Source organism: Limulus polyphemus, unplaced genomic scaffold, assembly GCF_000517525.1.
Source record: "Limulus polyphemus unplaced genomic scaffold, Limulus_polyphemus-2.1.2 Scaffold1446, whole genome shotgun sequence".
Taxonomy (NCBI): Eukaryota; Metazoa; Arthropoda; class Merostomata; order Xiphosura; family Limulidae; genus Limulus; species Limulus polyphemus.
The window spans coordinates 18,321-30,876 of NW_013667056.1; the positions used below are offsets into that span (position 1 = coordinate 18,321).

Genomic DNA, 12,556 nt, shown 5'->3' on the forward strand with positions numbered 1-12,556 from the left:
AACATTTAGTAATGGCTGTTTTCAATTGTTTTTCAAATTTTGTTGAATTGTTACCAATCCATGGTAGTTTTAGGTAAACAGGGTACTTGTTAAGACTAAATTTTGGATCATTTGAGAAGCTCTTAAATTAGAGTAAAGAACTTATGATATTTTAGTACAAAGATTACTTATTGACATGAAAGTTGTGAGGATAGTGTGTATTTGGAGATTTGTTGAAACTATGACCTCAAACTGTGTCTTTGTATCTTCAGATTTCAGATAAGAATATGAATGGTGACACGCAAATGTGACCATGGAAATATTAAAGGTTAAGGCTGAACCCCTTTCTGATGCAGAACAGGATGCTTTGTTGGATATCAACTTGATGAAAAATGAAGAAACGTTTACATTATTTAGTAGTAAGTGCACACATCTTTAGAATTTAAATGTATTGAGTTTTTGCCAAGACCACTTTCTTTTTCAGAATAGGGTGAATTTTATTTTTCTTTTACTTTAGTTGTATGTAGAATTTTCCTTCATTGATTTGATTGGAAATGTTTATGTAATAGAGAGTAAAGTAATTTGATTTCCTTTCCCATAAATGTCTTAACAGTAAAATGAGGTTGCTCTCGCTTGCATGGTGTTTAGTCTAGGACACAGCACACTTACAACCAGTAAAACCTTTTTAATCCTATTCTCATCATCATAAGTTGAATTAAACCTGTGACCTCTCACATGCTTAGTGCTCTACCAGCTAAACTAAAGGGTTAGCCCACTGTCTACTGCTAGTATTCTTACCCTCTTACAGAACAGAGCTTGTCTTTGAACCCTACTTCAGGGTCATGTTTCAACCACTACTTATTGGTGCCAACTTTACTGTGTCTTAAAACTAACTGTGGTAAGATCATGAAAGTGAAAGGAGAGGTTGAAACACATAAAGTGAAATCAGTAATGTTTTTCTTTTTTTTTAGAATGACTGCAGATTGTAACAGTTATTTATTCTAACAGATTCAGCTTCTGAGATTTTTACCTCTGCCATTGATTTTATTGTTTTAGTACTGTACAATAAGTATACATCTGAACTTCTAATGTGGCAATAAGCCGTAATTGATTAGAGGAGATTAGGATGAACAAATAATCACTCAGGGTCAGGTTACAAACAATTAGACTTAAGTAGCTCAAGCTGATTTTGTAAAAAAATTTTTTAATTTTATTTTGTTATCTAACTTAACAATTTTCTAATTTGTACATTTTACTTAGTTTTAAAAGTATGTAACAATGAATAGTAAAAGATAACTAAAAACAAGAAATTTAGAACATATATTAACCTTTAGACCTATTTGTACTTGGAATGTGCTTTGATAAGACTGCTTTTTTCATGCTATGTTAATTATCCACCAAATAATTCATGTTTCTTTCACTATGGTGGGCTTTTGCTCCAGGACTGAGGATACCCATTGTTGATGTTCCTACTTTTAATCACTCTGGCACTGTCTTAAGTTTATTCACCATCGGGTTGGATACTAGTTTCTTGGCTTGCCCTTTGAGCTTGTTTCGAATATGTATGTCTTTGTCTCCAGTTCCTCATTCACTTGCCATGGCTGGTGATGCAGTCAGACAGGATTGGGACATGTTTATATCTTTATTTTATCATCCTATTTGTCATCTTCCATGGGTGATTTCATTCATCCTTGCTACTCTGTGTCAGGTCTTTCTGATTGCTCCTACCTGGCCGATAAAAGAGCTGGTTTTCTTATATGCTTCAGCTCGATCTGTCCTATTTTGTTATGGATCAGTTTTTCCTACCCTCCACTTTGGTAGCTCATGGGGCATGTTCTTCTTTTTATTCATTTTGGTTTCCTTCCATCTCCCACCTTTAATCCCAGTTGGCTTTCTTTGTCCCGTACTTGCTCTGGGTTGCTCCATTGCTTTCAAGAATACTTTCCACTGATTCCTTTTCCTATTGTTTCATTCCTTGGCACCACTTCTTTGTTTGTGAATTTTTCCTACCTCTCTTACCCTTAGGATTTGGTTTTTGACTCAATTGGCTTTTTCTTCCTTATAGATGCTTCTATCTTTCCCTCACATTGGTCCCTCCACCTATTCAGTGTGGGATTCAAGCTATTTGTGTGAAAGAAGGTAATGTACCATATCAGAAATACATTTTCATTATAGGAAAATTATAATTTTAACCTTCTGGATGACTTGAGTGGAGGACCATACAGGAGTCCTTCTGATGTATTTGCTTCCATTCAGTAAAGTAGGGCGGTGGTGTTCTGCTGGTGTAGATGGTGTGTGATCCTCCAATCATGTGTCTCAAATCCGTGCGTTGGGTCATGGTGGTTGATGTTGCACACAACTTCTGTGTAGTTCTATCTGGAGACCTGGAGAGTGACATTGTATTCCAGTTTCTCTGTGGTTATGTGCAGGTGATGATGATGTGCATATGTAGAAATAAATATGCTCCAACTCCATGCAGTGGATCCCAGAAGTTGATGTTGCATGCAGCTTATGTGTGGTTCTATCTACAAGGTGAGATTGCTTATATTTTATGGATACAATCCTCTTCTGTATGGGTGGACCTGGAGTAGATCCATTACAATGCAATTCACCCCTTTGATTGGGATCCCTCATCCTACCATTACCTGAATGTTGGTTCCCAGTGAGTGGTTTTGGAATAGAGGTGGACCAATCAACATAAATTCTCACACATGTTGGTTGTAGTACTTCTTCTTCACTCAATTTATCTCTGAATCTTCACCTCCATGTGGTGGATCCTGGAGGTTGATGTCATGCCCATCTGGTTCTATCTGGAAGGTGAGGTTGCTGTATATTTCTAGAATCAATCCACTGGCAGTCCTATCCAGAGGATGATGTTGATCTGGACAATGGCTCTTTTCTTGTGCTACACCTCATGTTTTTTTCGTAGATTGGTTTATGCATTATAATCTTCCATTCTACTTAACTTGAGGTGAAGATGATATGGACCCTCCTCCTACCATGGGCTGGAGGTTCTATTCCTGATAACACTTGATTTTGGAATGGAGTTGACTGGCTGCATATGGTTTGTCACACCCTAGCCACTCTACATCTTGGAGCACTTCCATTTGAGTTTTCACTACATTCTTGTCTGTATATAGTTCTACAGACTTTCTTTTATGGGATTGAGCTTCCAATATACTGTAATTCGGATTCCAAACCAACTGGTTGTCTCTGCCTTTTTGATTGTGTTCCTTCCACTTTCTGCCTAAGAATACAACACCTACTTCCACACTAGGTGCATAATGTATCTGGTCCAGAAGTGCTTTGGTCTCCCATGTGTGTTCCTCTTCCAACAGGTATTACACTTTATGGGTGTTCTTTGGACATTTTCAAAAGATACCTATTTTTTATTCTTTGCACTGGCTCTTCCACCTATCTATTAAGAGATTTTTGCTATATATGGGAGTGGAGGTAATTTACTGTATCAGAAGTTATTATTTTCCTATACTGAAAATATATATATGTAATAGGTACTTCCCCCTCTCACACTTTCCACCCTTCCTCCCCACTCAAAACCAGTGCTTTCCTTTCCTGCTTAATCTTGAAATTAGCATTAAAATTTACATTATAGTTCAATGTTTTATTTTATCTAAGTTTGAATTCATTTATTTCAGAAGAAACCTTAAAGAAAAAGTCTTAAACTTCAATTTTATTGTCACATGATGCATGAGTTCACAAAATCTTAAATTTATGTCTCTGTAAGTTAAATACTTCTTCACTTACACTATAGTTCCAACACAGTTCTTCCCTCTGCTTACAAGATTAGCTATTTTTGTTTTTTGCCTGCCCTCTATATGCAAACTTTTTTTATTACACATGCCACAAGCCTTCTGCATTTCCCTATTGGAATCAAATAATTCCAACATGTCTCTCATGCAAATCATCATGTGTCATCTATCCACCTATAGGATTATAGTACACTCACATGACGCATGCAAATCCCTCTATATCTCTCTAACAAACTATCACTTCTCGTTTTGCAGCATTTGCATTAAGGCATCTTTCTTTTTTCATATTTGAGATAGTATTTTCTTGAAGTGGTTTAATTTAATTTAGAATACTCAGGTTTTTTTTTGACATTATTTCAATTCACTTACCCTTATTCTAGTCCCATTTCTTAATTGTTTCAAATGATTTTGATTCTAGAACCTGTTCCACATCATTCACCGAGGTTTTACTCCCCTCTGTTTTTGTTCCCAAAAAGACCAGGGACTGGTCACCTGTCATCAATCTGTCCCACTTCAATCACTTTGTTCACCTCCCATGTTTCACAATGGAGTCCCATGTCAATCTTCAGTTGGCTTTTTCCTCCGGGTCTATGAATGTCTCCAATGCCTACCTGCATATTTCCATCTCAAGATGGTCTCATCCTTATCTTTGGTTTGTCAGTCGAGGGCTGGCTTTAGCTACGTACATTTTCGGTCAGGTGGTACGAGTTTTTGCTCTTCATCTTTATGCCCTGGGGTTGTGTTTCCACTTTTACTTGGATGACTGGCCCATTCCCAATAGGAGTTGGCCTGTCATACTCATCGGCTCCTTCTCGAAGCTGCTCAGGTAGGCTGGTTGATCAAATGGGAGAAGACCTTCCTATGTCCTACCTAATACCTTGTACATTTTGGTGTCTTTTTCAACACTCACCTCAGTTGGGCCCAACCTTCTCCTCCCAGATTCTGTTCTAAGGAATTGTCAGGAATCTTTACATATCGATGCCCTAGAGCTCCTAGCTGTTCGTAAGACTTTGGATCACTTTCTTCCCATTGCCAGACAATGTCTGGCACTGATCCATTCCAACAATTCCATGGTGGTGGCATAGATCAATCACCATTCACCCTCTGTTTTTACATGTTGGATCTCCTGTATTAGGCCCAGGTGCAACACATTTGTTTAATTGAATGTCATGTCTTAGGTGCTTTCAACCTCGTGTCAGATCATTTTTCCCATCCAGACAAGGTTTACCTGATGGAGTAATCCCCTCATCCCTTTGTTTTCTGGTGACTTTGTAGTCTATGGGGTGTTCCTCACACTACTACTGCTTTTACTACTGCCCTCAATCACCAGTTACCCCCTCTTTTTGTTCCCAATTCCACATCCTCGGGTTTTGGCTATAGATGCTTTCAGCCAGTATTGGGCACACAAATTCCTATATGTTTATCCTACTATCTGATTACTTCATTGGGTAGTTTCCCTGATCCATGCCACTCCATGCCAAGTCCTTCTGATTGCTCCCTACTGGCCAGCTCAACCATGGTTTCCTAATTTACTCCACCTATAATTATTCCATCCAGTACCACTTCCTTTATTACCCAACCTCCTTCTTCAACCCTGGTCACTGGTGCTACATCCTACACTTCATGTCCTTTGTCTTCACGCTTGACTTTTGTCCAGTCCTTGGCAAGGAGATCTAGTTTCTCCCATCATGTAGCTTCTCATTTGGTTTAATCCATCCGTCCTTCCTCCATGGAAGTGTATCAGCAAAATTGGAAGATCTTTCATTGTGGGCCCAGGTTCAGGGTTTTCTGGCTGCTTGCACAACTGTTGCTGCTTTCTCTGAGTTTCTTACATGGCTTTTTGACCAGTGGTCTTTGGTCTCATCAATTTCAGGTTATTAGGCAGTTTTATCCCATACCTTTTGTCTTTCCCATTACTGCAGGATTTTTCTTTCACCCTATCTTCTAGATTAGGATATTAATGTGGTCCTCCATTCCCTTACTTTATCTCAGTTTGAACCTATATTCTCATGTTCTTTGTTTCACCTGTTCCTTAAGGCATATTTCCTTCTCTTTACGGCTTGTGGTCATTGATGATCTGACTTGTTCGCCATCGATGTTACATGCACACTTTACCACCATACCTATCTTCTCCTTTAACCAGATCATTCCTTCTTCCCCTAAACCTTGGTGGATTGTGAGGGTAAATCCTACTTTTCTCCTATTTCCCTACCTTCTATTTTTCATCTCTACCCCTGTCCCGATTTGGATAGACTTCTATGTCCTGTGCGTGTCCTTCATTATTATACTGCCTGCACTGCTTCTTTCTGTGGTTTGTGTTCCTCTTTCTTTATCCCTTGACAACCTTCTTCATCCAGAGATGTCTCCCCTTTTACACTCACCAATTGGATTCGTCGTTTCATCCAGTTGGCTTATTCTTCCTTGTACCCTTCCCAGCATACTTTGTACTGTGTTATGTCTCATCAAATCCGACACCTCACCTTTTCCTTCGCTTCTCGTTTTCATTGACCTTTGTAGGAAATCTTACAATGAGGCATGTGGACCAACCCTAACACATTCATTTTCCATTACTTACACCGTATTGCATTTTTGGCTTCCTTGAGTTTTTGCCTTCCACCTATAGCTATATTCCAATCTTTGGTGTGGCTCTGCCACTGGGTATGTCTTTATTAATCATTTATTTTCTTTCAGGGGCCCAATCTTCATACCTTCATTACTTGGGTAAAGCAGAAGGGGATAGATGCCCATCCCTGCCATGCCTTGATTGAATAAATCGGTATGGTCTGCTTTTCAAAATTGGGTTTTGTGATCACCCATTGCACTGTCTCGGGTTTCAACATTCTTCTAGGCTTTCCAATGCATTCTAATCCTCCTTTCTTCAAGTGGAGTATGAAAGTTCTTACCACTTACCAGTTCCAAGCCACTGGGGTGGAGGCACCCTGCTGGATGGGTTCCACATAAAATGGCTATAACCATTCACATCAGAGTAAGGTGGTGGTGTTCAGCCATTGTAGATGATGTAATATCCTGATTTGCAATTAAACATACAATGGAGTGAGACATCAAAATGCAGATCACCTCTTTCATTGGGAATCTTCTTTATACCCTTGTGTGAATGTCAGTACCCTGCGGGCTGGTTTTTGTTTCCAAATGAACCAATCAAGATGAATCCTTGCACAGGTTTTGGGTTGTCTATCTATCTCCCTCGATTCCTCCTTCTCTGTTGTGGGTCACAGTTGGGATACATGGGACTCTTCCGGTTCTATCCTTGGCTCTGCCTTATTATCTCTTCATACGTGGATGTTATTGCCCTTTGGATGGTCAAGACTTGTTTCACGATTGCGGGAGTTGATTGCATGTAATAGACTTCCTTTTGATACCGGATGTCACATTCCTGGATTGATAGCTCAGAGCCCTGTGTAATACACAGGAATTAGAGTAGATCTGAATTCCCCAGTTCTCGGGTTTGAGGTGAAGATAGTATGATCCTGATCCTATCATCACGAGGATGTCAGTATACTGTGAGCAGATTTTGGAAGTTGACTTGCTGAGTATGGTCCACCGAGCCATAGCCATGGGACACATACTCATTTACCCACTTTTCTCATTGTGGGATTGAGTTACTATATTTTCTCCAGTTAGGATTGCTTTCCTATCACTTTCTCTCCCACTAGGATGTGCTTCTCTCATTTTATGTCCTGATTTTTACACATTCCTCAAATAGACAAAGAGTATACCTGGATCAGAAGTGGTATGGTTCCCCCTCTCCAGATCTTCTGATCTGACTCTCTACAGGGGTATCCTTGAGACACTTTTGGCAGGGTACATCTGTTCTTCCCTCACACCAGTCCTTCCTCCTAAGCAATTTGGTATTCTAGCTAATCTTGTGAGTGGAAGGAAGTATTTTATCAAAATTATAATTTTCCTATACTGAAAATGTATTTCCAACAGGTACTTCCTACCCTTCCTCCCCACTCACTTCCAGTGCAGAGGTCCAGGTAAGTATTCTGTTTCTTGTTTTTCATATGTATTGTTTATTTATTATTATAAAAGTAACTAAAATGTAAAAATAGGAATCTCTTTATGTTAAATTAGGTAAAATAAATAATTCTAATAATATAATATGAAACTTTTCATGAGGCATGCATGTCAGTAGTTTGGAGTAGCTTGTGGGTAATGATATTCGATAGTGTAATGTTCCCCAAGTGATTTACAACTAATAATGAAGTGAATAGTAGTTAGACATGGTTCAAAGGTCAATAAAAGAATAAAATTTAAGTCTAAATAATTGCATACTGTTATGAGTTTAAAACTACTTATAATAAACAAATGTAGTTTTACCTTAGAATTCAAAGTCATTCTAGAAAGAAGAAAAGAGTAATTTAGATTTATTTGAATTTTGTTTTGTTTTTTGTTGGATATGCTGTTGGTCAAATTGACCAAATGTGTGTAGAGCTAGGGTAGAAAAAATAACAGATAAGTATGATGTTTTACTGCAAACAAACATTTGTAATCTAGTTAGAAGGTTTTAGACATTACGCAAAGGAAATTTGAGATTTTTGGGACGAAGAGTAGTATTTTAATCATAACATGAAAATTACTTTGCACTCAGACTATGAAACAGACTTAATATATTCACAAACAAATCTTTCATAAAAATTCTTTATTAAAAAATCTGATTTTTTGGATACAAAAGACTTGTAATGTTTCCCAAAAGTCTACCAACTTTTGTGAAGTACACATACTGTATTAACAGCTATAATATAAATACTTAACGATCCCATTGGGAAACAGTTAATAGTTATGATTAGGATGTTAAGACTCTTTTTGAAAATACACACATGGCCAATCTTCTGAACCATTATGAAATCATCCAATCTTGCATTCTTTCTAAATCTAGACTTTTACTATTTAAGAATATGTTTTTGACCATTTTGGTATATTGTCTTCAACTAGCCAGTGTGTGCCAAAGCTTCATTTACTTCAAGGCCATGGAAAGACTGACTAATAATAATAAACCTACATTTAGGATTTTCTGTTTGACAAGTATCAGGATCTCCCTGATTACCGGCAGCTGTGATTAGAAGGATTTCATCCTCCAGGGGCCACCTTTGGACAGAGAAGCTCAGCTACAGTGACAGTCTAGCTGAACCAACAAATAGTTCAGTCACAGTCTCTAACTCCTACAACATCAGCAATCAAGAGAAGGAAAAATTATGGCTGTCTGGGCATCAGGAACCTCTCTTTAAGTGTCCTTCTTGAGAATATTTAAACATTGTGGTCACAAGATACCAGCTGTATACCCACTTCTCGCAGGATTACAAATCCCAAAGCCGAAGAAGACCACCACCAACAACTAAGGCAGAGACTCCACTGGCCAACACCACCACTAAGGACCTGAGCTCTCCAGCTAAGAAAGCCTTGCTATCTGAACCACTACCATCAATGATGGCAAAGACTTTTAAAGGGAATGAGGGAGTTACCACCTCAATTTTCTCCTTCCAGCCACAATAAAGTAGGGACCATGCACAGAAGCTGGATCTCCAGAACCCAAGAGATCTTGAAAATCTCCTCAATGGCAACTGAAGGTTGACCTGCCAATGACCTAACCTATAACCATCACTATCACAGTGACATACATTCATGATCGGAGATGGCATTGGCAAGAAATGCCTGCCAAATGTATGGAGGCCTGGACCATCTAAAGCTAGGATGAAAATCAACTGTAACAATGCTTAATGCTACCTTCCTTGTTGGCAGAAGAGATCCATCAGCTGCCGGTGGAGCTGGCTCAAGGTATGCAAGCCTTGACCATCACCAGAGTGATCATAAGGGACACCACAGTGGCCAATCACAACTTTAAATGATCTGAAATTGGGGCTAAAATGTGTGCTTGCTTCTTTGTTAATCCTTTCCATACTGGCACTACAGCCTTTGTCAATCTGACAAGTGCACATGTCATGAAGTTTCATAATTACGTTAAAAATTCAATTAAACAACTTTATTATCAAACTTGGAATCAAAATATGTATATCTAGTCATTTGGTGTTTTTTTAGATTTGCAGGTACACTCATTAAAAAACATATCTCAAGGTATTCAAATTCGATGACGAGGAACCCACTTTGAGACTAATAATGACCTGATGATGACAAAACCTTGTCGAAACGTTGTACATTTGCTGTTATATTAAAGTTTTTCTTCATTACCCATTCAAACCGTCTCCAGCCATTATTATATTTCAAGGTATGGTATTTTGTTAGTTCTGCAGGTATACTTTATGCAGAACATAAATCTATTCATCTGGTGTTTCCCTTATTTTACTGATACACTTGGTACAGAACATATATGTAGTTGTCTGATGTTTTTCTTAGTTCTGTGGGTACCATCAGTACAGAATATATATATTCATCTGGTATCTTTCTAGTTTTGCAGGTAAACTTGGTACAAAACATATCTAGTTGTCTGGTTTCTTCCTAGTTCTTCAGGTATACTCGATACAATATGTATATCTAGTCATCTGGTATTTTCATAGTTCTGTAGGTGCACTTGGTACAGGACTTTTATCGAGTCATTTGGTGTTTCTCTAGTTTTGCAGGTATATTTAGTACAAAATCATACACTTATTCATTTGATGTTTTCCCAGTTCTGCAAGTATGCTTAGTACAGAAAACACATCTCGTCTGGTGTTTTTCTAGTTCTGCAGGTACATTCAGCTAATAAGATTTCTATGTTCTGACATGTTTTCTTTCAAATACTCAACAATGGAAATGACACTTGTGGGTTTTCTGTGTGTATGTTTCAAATTGGCTCCTTAGTGGAGTCATGCACACTTGGCATCCAGTTTTTTATGTCATCTTTTTTTGTGTGTGTGTCATTCAGAAGACAACAGGGAATTGGACACCTTTAATATCTCTATCCATACTCAGTTCATATCTCATTGCTTAAAAAGTTTTTTCAAAGATACTAGTGGATGCCAGAGTGGATATGTAAGATGCCTATTTAACATCCTCATTCCCACTTGCCAGTGACATTACTAGATATAAAATTTAAGGAGAAGTGACTCCCAGTCATCCAGGAACATGTTACTAGAATTAAAATGTGACTTCTCAGTACATTCTAACACAGAAAGAAGTTTGGAAGGACAGGGAGAGGTGGGAGAGATGACAAAATTTATTGAAGAGTCACGAGTTATGGCTATTTTTGAATGAGGACAGTAAATCTAAAAATAAAACTTTTCGTGTGTTTTTCAAACAAAGGTTGAGTCACATTTTTTCTAAACCTTTTCTATGGAATTAGATTTTCTTGTCATCAGAATATTTTTTTTCTTAGAACCCAGTTTCAATTTAATTCTAAAAATGTAAAATTTCAAACAGGCAGACTTCGAAAACACACTTAGGCAGAGAACTCACACTGAAAAGTAAGAAGGAACCAGAATCTGATGATAAACTTTAGGGAAATTATTTTATAGGTTTGATTTATGATTAATCAAATTTTTAATTATTTTTCTCACTTTTGTTAACTACCCTTTTTTATTTTTTACACATATCTACTTATACTTTTATCTATTATTGTCTTATATCAGTTTTTATTTTAAGTAACTGCAAATAAATTACAGTGCAGACACAATATTGAATGTGTTTATCTATTTATGTTTGTTAGTTGTTATTTTTAATGTTTATAATTTTACTATGATGATTATTCTATTTAGTGCTAATTTTCTTTTTCTTTTTTAATATAGACTGTTTCACAGTGTTAACTTAGTTTATAAATTTAGGCTTAACTTAAATCAACTAAGCTAGACAATACAAGTATAACTTTTTACCATGTTGTTTTACTCAACAAGTGAAAATCTTGAAATAGTACTGACACTTTATGGGTATGTTTACATATGATTTTTCTCCAATAGCTAGAGTATCTGTGTGTAGCTTGGATTTGTCCTTTAAGAATTTAACTATGCTCATAAGAAACCTCAGGATTTGTCTATGAATCATACCATCTTTTGCACAGGTGTTGTATTAGAGGATGATGCCCTTTGTATGTGCCTATTTTACAACCTCCATGTGTAATGTCACATATGGCATTATAAAAGAATGGTGAGATATCTCACTACTGTGTGTCAACTCCACTCTCAAATTGGAAACATTATTCTTACTTTTTCGTACAAAGTAATTTTGGACTTTCCTTGAGTTGTTGAGTTTATTCTTAGGTTCTCCCAGTCTTCTTTGACTCTCTCTAGGTGTCTGCTAATTTGTCTAGTTAGTGGACTAAGAGGGGCAGAATATTCTGTCCTTGGAGTGATCCAGTTTTATTCTCAACATAGTATCTTCCACAATCTTCTAGAAATGTACCTCTTTCTCATTATTGCCACCTCTGATTACCTGCCCTTATAGAAGTGTGATGGTCCAGGTATGCTAATTCTGCCCAGTGTAGAAGTGCAGGTGCTAATTTCCTGGATGACTAGGTATCCTGTTGGGAAGATACTTTCTCTGAATGTCTTTCTAAAATGAGAAGTCATCTTGTCAACCATCATATACTTTTATTTACAAGTGTCAGGCCCTCTCCACTTTTATACTTGGATCTGTATTTTCCTTTCTCAGTCAGTAGCTTGTCACATTTGAATTCCTTCCTACTTTTCAGTACAAGTTCTCTGCCTAAGTGTTTCAGAAGTCTGTTTGAAATTTTACATTTTTATAATTAAATTGAATTTCAAACGGTTACTCGCCTCTGTAACATTTTCTTACCAGTCTTCCTACAACTGAAAAAGAAATGTAGCTTTAGATAGCAAGGTAGTGCTTAAGTATTCCTA

At 37.3% G+C, this 12,556-nt stretch overlaps 1 protein-coding gene across 5 annotated transcripts in view; it reads left to right on the top strand.

Moving 5' to 3' along the window:
- The window catches only part of LOC106463612, a 62,957-nt gene that overhangs the window by 12,025 nt on the left and 38,376 nt on the right, over nt 1-12,556 (top strand). For 4 of the 5 annotated variants that reach the window (XM_022391146.1, XM_013923661.2, XM_022391147.1 and 1 more), the window contains one exon: nt 252-398. The exons of the other annotated variant lie outside the window; for it this stretch is intronic. In XM_022391146.1, the coding sequence (XP_022246854.1) occupies nt 293-398 (106 nt within the window). In that variant the 5' untranslated portion in view covers nt 252-292. The remainder of the gene's footprint in view (nt 1-251; nt 399-12,556) is intronic. 5 annotated transcript variants of the gene reach the window in all.